This window comes from Dendrobium catenatum, unplaced genomic scaffold, assembly GCF_001605985.2.
Source record: "Dendrobium catenatum unplaced genomic scaffold, ASM160598v2 fragScaff_scaffold_249, whole genome shotgun sequence".
Lineage (NCBI taxonomy): Eukaryota > Viridiplantae > Streptophyta > Magnoliopsida > Asparagales > Orchidaceae > Dendrobium > Dendrobium catenatum.
In genome coordinates this window covers 1,936,939-1,949,327 of record NW_021318711.1, presented here as the reverse complement: position 1 = coordinate 1,949,327, position 12,389 = coordinate 1,936,939, and the positions used below count along the sequence as shown (strand labels likewise).

The 12,389-nt window shown below is 35.2% G+C and overlaps 1 protein-coding gene across 1 annotated transcript; it reads right to left on the bottom strand.

Annotated features, from left to right (window-relative positions):
• Positions 1-5,191, bottom strand: LOC110092526 (protein disulfide-isomerase SCO2). Its single transcript, XM_020817113.2, has 4 exons — positions 4,593-5,191; positions 4,341-4,511; positions 325-398; positions 1-244 (listed from the first exon to the last, which is right to left on the bottom strand). Exons 1-4 carry the CDS (start codon positions 5,004-5,006, stop codon positions 1-3), a joined length of 903 nt encoding a protein of 300 aa, XP_020672772.2. The 5' UTR covers positions 5,007-5,191.
• Between the last annotated feature and the right edge of the window lie 7,198 nt (positions 5,192-12,389).

Here is a 12,389-nt window from a genome sequence, read left to right as displayed (position 1 = left end):
TCACATGTTCCTGTTCGGGTTTAAAAGGCCACGCATGGAGAACAGGAGAAGGAAGCACGTCTCGTCAGTCGTCACCTCTGCCTCCAGCCTCAGAAGCTCTTGCGGGCTCATAAGCTCTCGCTCGACGCAAGATTGTCTCCAAATAGTTCGTCCAGCCGGCAGCCCGTACTCGTGCATTGGCAAATTCGCTCCCATCTTCAGTTCTTCTGTCTTCGATCCAGTAGCCCATAGCGTAGCTGAAGTCCTGAAGGTAAGTACATCTAAAAATGTCTTAGGATTTCATTTTATTTTTCTAAACAGTTCGTCCAGCCGACAACCCATAACCGTGCATTTGCATATTCGCTCCCATCTTCAGTTCTTTTGTTTTCGATTCGGCAGCCCGTAACATAGCTGAAGTCCTGAAGGTAAGTACATCTAAAAATCTCTAAGGATTTCATTTTATTTTGCTATATATCACTCGTTTGATACTTTGATGTTATTAGTTTTCTAAATAAGTCATAAGATTTCGTTTGTATTTCAGTATTTGGATTTCGACTTCATTTGATGCTTTTTAGTTTTTAAGATTCTGTTATTACTTTTTAGTCTTTAGTTTGTTGTTTAGGTTAAAAAAAAATTGTTTGCTACCAAATGTTTTTGAATGCTTTAGTTTAAAATTTGTGTTATGTTTAGGTAAAAAATAAAATTTGTTTTCTGCTTAGGTTAAAAAAACAAAATTCATTTCTTTTTTAGCGTTTAGTTTTCTGTTTACACATTATGTTTTCCCTTTTTTAATTTTTTTATGTAGAACAGCTTATATTATATGAGTTCTATATGTTTTAGATAGTTTGCTTTTGCACAAAGATTATAGATAAGCATTTTAAGAAGTCCTCACAATCTTGCATATCAACACCAATAGAGGATTCAAAAAAGAATCATGATGAAAAAAAAATTGAACATTCAGGGAATCATCAGACAGTGAGCTAACAGAACTAGAGAAGCTTCAATCAAATCCTGGTTTACGTATACCTATTTTTGAATTTAGTTTTAATAATCCTGATCAAATTCGAAGAGCATATTTGCAAAAAGGGCTATGCAGCCTCGCAATCATGACTTCCCTAAAAGTAAGTTTGGGATCAAATATAGATGTTTTAATCCGAGGTGGTTTGATAGATACTCTAGTTGGCTAGAGTATAGTATTTAGAAGGATAAAACATATTGTTTATATTGCTATCTTTTTGGAGTAGAAGGAAAAGGAAAAGAAGATGATGAAGCATTTCACAGAAGCGGATTCTCAAATTGAAAAAAATATGATAGATTTCATCTTCATATAAGAGGACATAGTAGTGCTCATAATAATACAAGACAAAATAATGAGGATTTAATGAGACAATGTCAACATATTAAATTTGCATTGCAGATGCATTCTGATCGAGTTACAAATGCATATCGTGTCCGACTTAATTTTTCTGTTGATTGTGTGAAATTCCTTCTAAGGCAAAGATTAGCTTTTCAAGGGAATAATGAGAGTTTCGACTCCAAAAATCAAGGAAATTTTCTCGAGCTACTGCGCTTTTTATCAAAGAATAATGAAGATATAAATAATGTTGTACTGAAGAATGCTCCTGAGAATTTGAAATTAATTGCCCATGAAATTCAGAAAGATGTTTGTAGAGACATCTCTAGTGCAATGACAAACTATATAAAAGAAAAGGTTGGTGATAGTTTCTTCACTATTCTTGTTGATGAAGCTCGTGATATATCAGGGAAAGAACAAATGGCTGTCGTTATACGATATGTGAATGAAAAAGGCCAAATTATTGAATATTTTTTTAGTATTGTATATGTTCCCGAAACATCAACTAGATATTTAAAATAAGGAATTGAACAAGTCCTTTCAAATTATTGTTTGTCTCACTCAAAAATTCGTGGTCAAGGTTACGATGGAGCAAGAAATATGATAGGAGAATTTCATTGGCTGAAAGCACTTTTTCTAAATGAGAATAAATCTGCACATTATATATTGTTTCTCACACTAGCTTCAGTTAGTCTTGGCAGCAATTGCAAAAAATCATGTTCATATTGCACTATTGTTTACTATAATTTCAAACGTGGTGAATATTATTGGTGTTTCATGCAAACGTCGTGATCAACTTAGAAAAAAAATAACGCGAGATGACGTTAAGTGTATTACAAAATGGTGAGATATTCACTGGATGCGGATTAAATAAAAAAATATTATTAAGGCGTGCTAGTGAAATAAGATGGAGTTCTCATTATGAGTCATTGATTAGATTGATTATAATATTTTCCTCAGTTATTAATGTAATTGAAATAGTTTTGGAAGATGACATGAGCTCTAAACAAATAGGAGAGGTATTTGCATTATTAGATTTATTACAATCTTTTGATTTTTCTTTTTGTTGGCACTTAATGAAAGACATACTTGGAATCATAGCCGAGTTATCAGAAGCTTTGAAAAGAAAAGATCAAGACATCATGAATGTCATGTCTTTAATTCAAATATTAATAATTAGATTACAAGACATGAGAGATAATAAGTGGAATGACTTCATTAAAAAAGTAATTTCATTTTGTGTTGAACACAAATTTATCACTCTGAATCTAAATGATAAATGGGTTGCCTGTGGACGACCGTGATGTGGACTTTAAAAAATAACAAATTTACATCATTATCGAGTTGATATATTCTACGCAGCACTTGATACGCAACTTCAATAGTTGAATAATCATTTCACATAGGCTAATACTGAATTACTTTTGTGTATTGCTTATTTGAATCAATCAAATTCGTTTTATGGATTCAAAAGAGAAGTTAATTAGAATGACAAAATAATATCCAACTGATTTCACTCCTTCAGATTTGAATGTTCTTGATAATCAGCTAGAAACTTATATTATGAAAATGCAGTTTGATGTTCAATTTTCATTGTTAAAAGATATAGGAAATTTTGCTGAAATAATGATTCAGAACAGGAAGAAATTACTATACCACCCTTATTTTTAGGCTATTGAAGCTGACATTAGAATTACCCATTGCAACATCTGGAGTTAAAATAGCATTTTCTGCAATTGCTATCATAAAAAATTGATTATGCAATCGAATTGGAGATCAGTTGATGAACGATACTTTAATAACTTATATTAAAAAAAATAAATTGTTTTGATTATAATCTTATTATTCAATATTTTTTAAAATATGAATAATAGATGTTATAAATTAAAAGTGTACTTCATCTTATATTTAGTACTTTATTTTTAAATTAAAATTTTTAAAACTGTCAATGTCGTTCTCAGGCCCGGATGAAAAAAGTTGAGGGGATTTCTTTTTTAAATTTGACCCCATCCATGAAAAGTTTATGGCTCCGCCACTGCTTGAGCTCGAGCTTAAGCACGTTTAATTTACGAGCTCAAGTATAGGCTCGAGCTCAAACTCATGGCTCGATAAGCTCGACTCGCAAGCTTGTTAACGAGCTAAGCTCGAGCTGGCTCGACTCACTTACACCCCTAATAATACCATTGGTCAACAAAAGTGTAACACTAGGGAACAAGATGGACCCACTATACCAATGGCCAAATATGTTCTTGATCAAAAGTCTTGAACCAAGGGGCGCGGGAAAACCATTGATATACCAACATTATCAAAGTTTTTAACTATTCAATCAATGACAAAACACAATGCTCTGCATAACCAACAATAAATTATTAAATAGTCAACCTTTAGCAACCTACTTCACAATGAAACAATCATAGTAAGTACTAAGTAGCACAGTTAACTATAATTCTGGCATTTCTAAACTAGCCCCCTCAACTAGAAGTGGGGATATGGAGAGAAACTAAGCCAAACAAGAAGACATCATATCCTTAACATTTGTGTATATGTAGTTAAATTACTATAAAGATCATCAATTCAAAATATCTTAACAATAAATGTAAGTCTAGCTTATAAATGGATCAAGTAGTGTAACAACAAGACGGACATCATAACTCTTAAGTTTAGACTAAAGACCATAAATAGTTAAAATAAGCATGACAACAAATCTATATCCAACCCTCAGAACTTGCTATCTTGCTGGGTTAAACTATAACAATAGATATCCTATGAATGAACCAAATTAAACCATAATCTAGGATTGATTCATATTTAATTTTGTTGCTGATCAAAAAGTTTTTAGGTAAATCCAGACTAAGACAACTAGGCTGAAACTACTAACATAATTATCTTTAAGCCACTTAAGATAACCTAGTCCCCAACTGAGCAGGAGCAGTACAAGTAAACACTTATTTTTTCAGTAGCCTAACATGATCAAACAGCACTAGCCAAAAATGATAAAACAAGATACGCAGCAAAATAAGAGCATGAAGCGCCAAAGGACGGCATCATTACCTAAACCAAGACAAGGAATACACTTGCAGATAGTCTCACGCCCCTTCTTGCTGTAATAACTAACAAAACCCGTCCCCTGGCAACTCCTACACTTCCCTGTCCACTCGTAGACAACTTCCTTGCATTCCTATCAGAACACAACAAAGCCAGAGTATCAGAATACAAAATGCCCAAAAAATGGCCAAAGGTTCAGAAAAGAAACCCGAACCTGGACAATCGGATCGCATTTGACGCGCCGGTCTATCTCTTCCGGAGTAGCCGGCGACGAATCTGGATAGGTCATCGGAAGTGGAAGAGCGTCGGAATCATCAACCAGATAGCTCTCCCTGTCTCGAGACCACCACCACCATCGCTTCTTTTTCATCCTACCGACGCCCTTATCATCCTCCTGGGCGTTAGTCCTCACCCCAGGGCTCCTGCCGGTAACCATACCATCCCAGCCGGAGGGAGGGCCCGGGGGAACGAACCAGCCCGGAGAAGGAGAGGCTGCAGCGTCTGAAGCTTCAGCAGCAGCACGGAGGCGGAGTATGGGGAGGCGGTAGTTATAGGCCCGATGGAGGGAAGCGGGAAATGAGGGCTTGGATGGTAGAAACGACAATGATGTAGGGTTTGGAATCGCCATGGTAGGTTGACAATTAGATGATAGTAAGTAGGCTTAAGGAGAAGATGGAGGGCATCGTAGTCAGCTCTTCTCCCTCCCGCTCGGTTCTTCCCGTTAGCAAGGTTGGGCGCTGGGACTAGGGAGGGAAATGCAGAGCATCAGGGAAACTTGGTAAGATAAATGTGCGTGGGGAATAAGAAAGTCCTACATGCATCGGTGTTTAGTACTGTCCCAGGTTATGTGTTTCGTGGGTTAAAATCAAACAAAAAAAAATCAAATTTAACCTACGAACCGCGGAACACGAAGCGACACAATTAAACCCGAAGTTCGATTCGTACATGTTGAACCTTTTTGGTATTCTCCTCGCACGTTTACCTTCACAAATTTTCAGCCCCTGGCATTCCTAACCATATGATCAAAACTTAATAGTTAAATAAACAAGTTTGAATATCTATGTTCTTTTTTTATTTATATTCATCAATAATAATATTATTTAAAGCTTATGAACAAACTCGATAAAAAGCTCTTCAAAATGCAAGATTCATGTTTGACAGATATCATGAACAAGTTTATTTATAAATAATGTTTGGAATTAAATGCATTTCCTAAGATTGGCTTAAATCTTTAATCAATTACATTCATATAATTTTTAGTTTATTGTAAAAAATGATTCATGTTTTATAAAAAATAAATTCAAATTTTATTTTACACTCTTTCATTAGAATAAATTTATCATGAACAAACATTGGTTATTCAAAATTATATGATTGTTTGTTTGAAATGTTCATGAGCAAACTTATTTATAAGAAGAACCATTTTCTAGGTTTGTTTGTTCTTGAAGAGGCTCATTGGTAGCTCGATAACAATGGCTAGATATGTTTGTAAACGCACTTATTTGGCAACTCTAAAACACTCAAAGATATTTTTGTAAGAAGACTCTACAGTAATTGTTGGCTCGTATATTAAGCTAATGATCATCTAGAAAGAAAAGGTCATTAATAGCTTGATAAGGCTCATTTGTTTAAAGCTTGATATGCATCAAATTAATCAAACATGAACCAAACACAAATCAAACATAAGCATTTATGATTTTAAACGAACAAAGCTTGAACAAAAATATAAAAGCTAGAATCAAGATCAAATAGAGATTGAACAACCTAATAATAAAAGAGCTCAATCAATAACAAGCATCTATTCAACTCGGCTCGGCTCGGTTTATTTTTAGTCATATTCTCATGCATTAGGATTGTGAATTTCAATTTTTATATCAGAATTTTAAATTTTGAGATATTTTATAAATGGTTAAAATTTGAATATTATTTATTTAAGTTTTCTATTTTATTTTTGTGAATTATATATATATGTATATATATATATAAAGAGACAGAGAGAGAGAGAGAGAGAGAGAGAGAGTTTTAATTTATTTATATATTTAATATCTAAAAATTTATATTTATTTATATACTATCTAAATATTTAAATTATATCAAAATATATCATACAAATATATTTTATTTTTAATAAATTACTATTACTTATAATTTATTTTTTTACTTATAATTTAATTTAATTTAAAAATTAGAGTGAGTGTTATTTATGTTAATTCTACTTTTTTAAATGAAATAATGAGTAAAAAATATAAAATATATGAAACATGAATCAGATTTTTAAGAATAATAATATAAAATACATTAAAATTTTATTAGAATTTAATATTTTAATTGTAATGTTAATAGATTTTGAGCTATTATTTTTCAACTTAATATATTTTATTATTTATCCTCCATTTATTATTTTTTATTATTTTATTAAAGTGGTTATTTGGATTGAAAGTTTTCTTTTTTTATGGCAGGGTAGCGTGAAATGAAGCGGAGAAGAGACGGAGTGAGAGGGAGTGGTATTTTTGAGGTTAAGTTTGCATTTGAGTGGTAGGAGTGTAATATTTAAGTTTTGAGTGTTAAATATGTAATATACATGTTATAAAGTGGCATGTATGTAAAAATCCCAAAATTTTATTAGAATTTAATATTTTAATTGTAATGTTAATAGATTTTTAGCTATTATTTTTCAACTTAATTTATTTTATTATTTATCCTCCATTTATTATTTTTTATTATTTTATTAAAGTGGTTATTTGGATTGAAAGTTTTCTCTTTTTCATAATAAATTAATTTTTTTTCACTAATTTTTATTATATTCTTAGGAGATTCACAAGTGTAACACTAAATTCTTATTATTACTTACATATTTTACACATTAGTTTTTAATCATTACAATATTTGAAGAAAATGAAATAAAAATATATTATGAAACCCTTGACAATCTTATACACAATTTTTTTTTTAGTCCTACATCTAATTAAATTTAGAATTTTATTTGGAAGAGTACCATTATTTGTATTGTTTTTTTAAAATGAAAATAAATTATATTTTTTACAATTTCATAATTTGTTTAAACGAAATATAACTTTCCTTCAATAAATCTTCTTCTCCTTCATTATGATTGTGAGCGCAATCTTCTATCATAACTTAATAAAGGATGTGTGGAATCATTGGTATATGGGAAGTTCAATTAATAAATTTGGAAAGTTATAAACTCTCCCTCGCTCCCTATAGACATAGAGTTACATCTGGACATGTAAGTGTACACAGTGTGAACAAAAGTACACACTATACTTTTTTACACAGTGAATATACTCATAATCCGGACGTAATTCTACGGCCGAATTCCCACGTAATAATTTCTTCCCAATAGGGCCATATCAAATTAGTTAGTCGGATTGCTTGAAATAGTTAATGTGGTTACATGGCTACCACTTGCCTAGCATGCATAATGCATTAAGAACATTGGATAATATCCTATTATTTGAAATGAGATGATGATATAATTATAGCTAGTAGTTATACATCCCTTATTAATTGACTTTGGTCAATCAAATTAAAATGTGATCCTGATATTATTGCAAGTTTGTAGTTGTAAGTCCTCTTGAACTCATCTTGGATTTGATATCAATAGGACTATAAACTGGTCTCATTCTTAGAGTCATTAGCAATTCTAAACTCATCTCAAATGTTGAGTGATGCTGGCGCACCTGCGAAGGAATAAGAACAGATAAGACAAGCAAGGAAAATACTAGACATATAACTATATAGTGATAGTATTGATTAAAAATGAACTTCTATCTTCCTCCTTACAGAAAAGCTCGTATATACCTTCTCTGTATCCCTATGCTAAATAAAGTATGAAAATATAAAAAGTGTATTATGTACTAATGTAACTAATTAAAACTGAAAGGGTAGTGGAGCTCACAGCAATACCACGGAATAACTAAAAGGATACTAATAGGATAAGATACTTCCGGGAACACTATAAGGATAGATGCTCCACATCATTCGCCCCCACCAAGAAAAACATCTGTACCAACAGAGTGAGTTTGCGTCACACTATCATCAGGAGGGGAATAGGCATGGATGTCTTTGACGTTGAAATTATGAGATGTGTTGAACTCCTCCGGCAAATCAACAATATATGCATTATCAATGATCTTTCTGCTAATAGGAAATGACCCCCATTTTCTTTTGCCCAGTTTGGAATATTCACCCACTGGTAGGCATTCTCTCCTCAACCGAACGAGCACCAAATCTCCAGGCTTGAATATTTTCTCTCGTCTATGGACATCCGCGTCCAGCTTATATTTTGCATTGGCTTCTTGTAGCTTTGGTCGAATACTAGATAGGAATTATGTATAGTTGTATACTAGTGTAGAAGTCGACTTACTTTTGCATTTTGGAAGCACTGTAACATCAAGAATGGTATTTGGTACTGTAGTATAAACAATACTAAATGGGCACATACCAGTGGAGCGATTCGTCATGGAATTGAAAGCGAATTCTGCTTGGCCGAGTAATTCATCCCAGATTTTCGGGTTGTCTTGAACTAAGCAACGCAAGAGATTACCCAAAGTGCGATTCACCACTTCCATTTGGCCATCGGTCTGTGGGTGGTATGAGGAGCTTAACTGGATCTACGTATGTAACCTTTTTCAAAGTTCTCGCCAAAAATGACTAATGAATTTAACATCTCTATCTGATGTAAGGCTTCACGGGATACTATGTAAACGCACAATTTATTTGAAGAAAAGCTTGATAATATTGAGAGCATCAAAAGTTTTCTTACAGGCAATGAAGTGCGCATCTTTGAAAAGCAATCCACTACGACCATGATAGAATCATTTCCATGTTTGGTTCTCAGTAAGCCAAGCACAAAATCGAGGCTCAAACCTTCCCAGATGGACCCCGGCACGGGCAATGGCTGATACAATATGGTGTTCTGTCCTCCCCCTTTGTAAGTTTGACAAATTGAACACCTCTCAACGAACTTAGAGACATCCCGCCTTAAGTGTGGTCAAAAAAATCGTTGCTGCAGCTGAATGACCGTGTTATTACGGCCCAAGTGAGTTGATAGACCGCCTGTATGAGTTTCTTTAATAATCTGCTGCCTCTAGGATGAGCTTTGAATGCACAGTAAATTACCTTTAAATAAGAAACCAATGGCGTATAGAATACTAAATTGCTAGTTCCTGCTTACAGCAGTTGGACCAATGCTCCTTAAAATAGTCATCCGCAGGATATAATTCTTTCAAGCATTCAAGACCGAAAAATTATGTTTGTAGTCTGGTTATAAGAGCAGCCCTTCTACTAAGTGCATCAGCTATTCGATTTTGCACTCCGCTCTTATGCTTCAGTACAAAAGTAAATCTCTGTAGGAATATTATCCAGAGGACGAAATCTTGGTGTAGTAAATAATGTTGTAGAGCTTTATGATCTGTAGGAATATTATCCGATTGATATTTTTTTAGAATTGATGTACTGTAGAGCTTTATGATCACTGCAGAGGACGAAATCTTGGTGTAGTAAATAATGCTCCCACTATTTTAAGGCTCTAACAACAGCATACAACTCCTGTTCGTAAACAGTCCATCTCTGTCGTGAAGGACATAATTTTTCACTAAAGAACTCCACCGGTTTGTTGTCTTGAGATAAAACTGCTCCGATGCCTATCGTAGCGGCATCCGTATCAACCATGAATGGTTTATTAAGATCAGTTAGCACCAGTACAGGAGCCGATGTTAATGCCGTTTTGATTGCCTCAAAGCTCTGCTGCTATCCGTCTGCCCAAGCGAACTGCGGAAGCTTCAGTACATTGGTGATAGGATCCATGATACTGCTGAACCCTCTAATGAATCTCCGGTAAAAATTCGCCAGCCCGTGAAAGCTGTGAATGTCAGACAGTGATCGGGGAATTGGCCAATTCTCTATGGCAGACACCTTTCTTGGGTCCACACCAATACCTATTGCCGAAATGATAAAACCGAGAAATGACACCTACTCTGTAGCAAATTCACATTTGTGGTGGTTCAAAAACAGTTTGTTATTTCTCAATGTATCAAACATAGCAGTTAAGTGTTTGAGATGGTCGTCACTATTGGCACTGTACACTAGTATGTCATTAAAATACACAACGCAACATTTATTAAGAAATGGTTTAAGCACCTCATTCATCAAACGCATAAATGTCGTTGGGGCATTGCACAAACCAAAAGGCATAACCTTCCATTCGTATAAGCCCTGGCGGGTCTTAAAAGCCATTTTCCATTCGTCCCCAGTACGAATTCTTATTTGGTGGTAGCCACAACGTAAGTCTAATTTTGAAAATACCGTGGTTCCAGATAATCTATCCAGCATATCTTCAATTTTCGGCATGGGAAAACAAAATTTAACAGTGATGCGCTTAATGGACCGGATGTCCATGCACATTCTCCAGTTGCCATCTTTCTTGGGCACCAACAAAGCCAACACTGCGCAGGGGCTCACACTTGGTTGAATCAGCTTCTTAGCTAGCAACTCATCAACAATCTGCTGTAAGGCTTGATGTTCATTTGGGCTCATTTTGTAATGAGGCAAATTAGGCAAGGAGGCTCCCGACGTTAGCTCTATCTGGTGTTGGATGGCTCTCATGGGTGGAAGTTCATCTGGTAACTTAGAGGGACAGAGATCTGAATATTGTTGCAATAGAGAACTGATCTTTTTAGGCATGGGCGGTATTTACGTGACACAGTGATGTTCTTGAATGATTAAGGCCATTATGCAATTGGATTCACGTTAGGCATTGAGCAAGGCCTTCTCGGTAATGACATATAGTGCCGTTTTTGGCACCGATTTAACCAACTCCTGATCCGTCGTGCGGGGAAGTAGTCGCAATCATTTTCCTTTCCAGTTGAAGGAGTACGTGTTGACCCGGCAATCATACATAGCCCCCACATCAAATTGCCATGGTCTCCCTAGAATTAGGTGACAAAAGTCCATCTCGACCACATCACAAAGAACTTCACCCGCGTAGTGACAACCAATTGAAAAAGTCACTCTACACATATCCGTCACCGCAATTTTCATGCCCTTTTTAACCTAACTAATTTTGTACAGGTTGGGGTTCTTAGAAGTCTTCAAGTGCAATGCCTGTACCACCGCGCGAGATATCACATTTTCTGTGCACCCGCTATCAATCAGCAAGTTAGATTTTTCCTTGTATCATGCATTTCGTTCTAAATAGTGCATTCCTTTGGGAGCTGGCGGGCTGTCTAGGTGCCAATAGTAATTTATGTATCACACATAGCACTGGTTCTCCTTCATCTCCTACCACATCTTCAAGACCTTCTTCCAAGATACAATTAGTGTTGTCAGCTTCGTCTTCTTCGTCGCCTTCCAATAATTGTAATTGTGGCCGAGTTGGGCATTCGTTGGACTTATGTACCTACTGGAAACATCTAAAAAATTTGATGTTAGCATTTTTAACATAAGGGTTCTCTCTTACCGGTGCCTTGCTTTTTTGGTATGGTTTGTTCTCAAACCCCTTAGGGCTTGCATTGGCTTGTGGTACTGGTGCAGTAGGTGCAGCATGGGATTTGCTAGAATTGCCCGTATATTGAAAATGGGTTGTACTGCCTTCGGCGGAGTATTCAAAGTTGCGACGTTGAGATCGATTGGGCTGATGTCTGCTTAACTACGTTTCGACCTTGAGGGAATAATTGATCGCTTGCAACAATGACCAAATGGCATTTAGCTCTCACTTGTCTTGAATCGCTTCCCGTAATCCCCCAATATATATGACAACTAATTGGTTAGCCGATTCATTCAAGTTATTCTGCGCGCTAAGTCGATGAAATTCCTCTGTGTATTCACTTTTCATCCTCGTTCCTTGGGCACAATGCTGATATTGGACATACAACATTTGCTCGAAATCAATTTGTAAGAATTGACTGCGAAACAACTGTTTCATTCGGAACCAGCTCCAAACGATTCCCTTACCTTCTCGTCTCGATCCGGGATTGAATCACTTGCTGACACC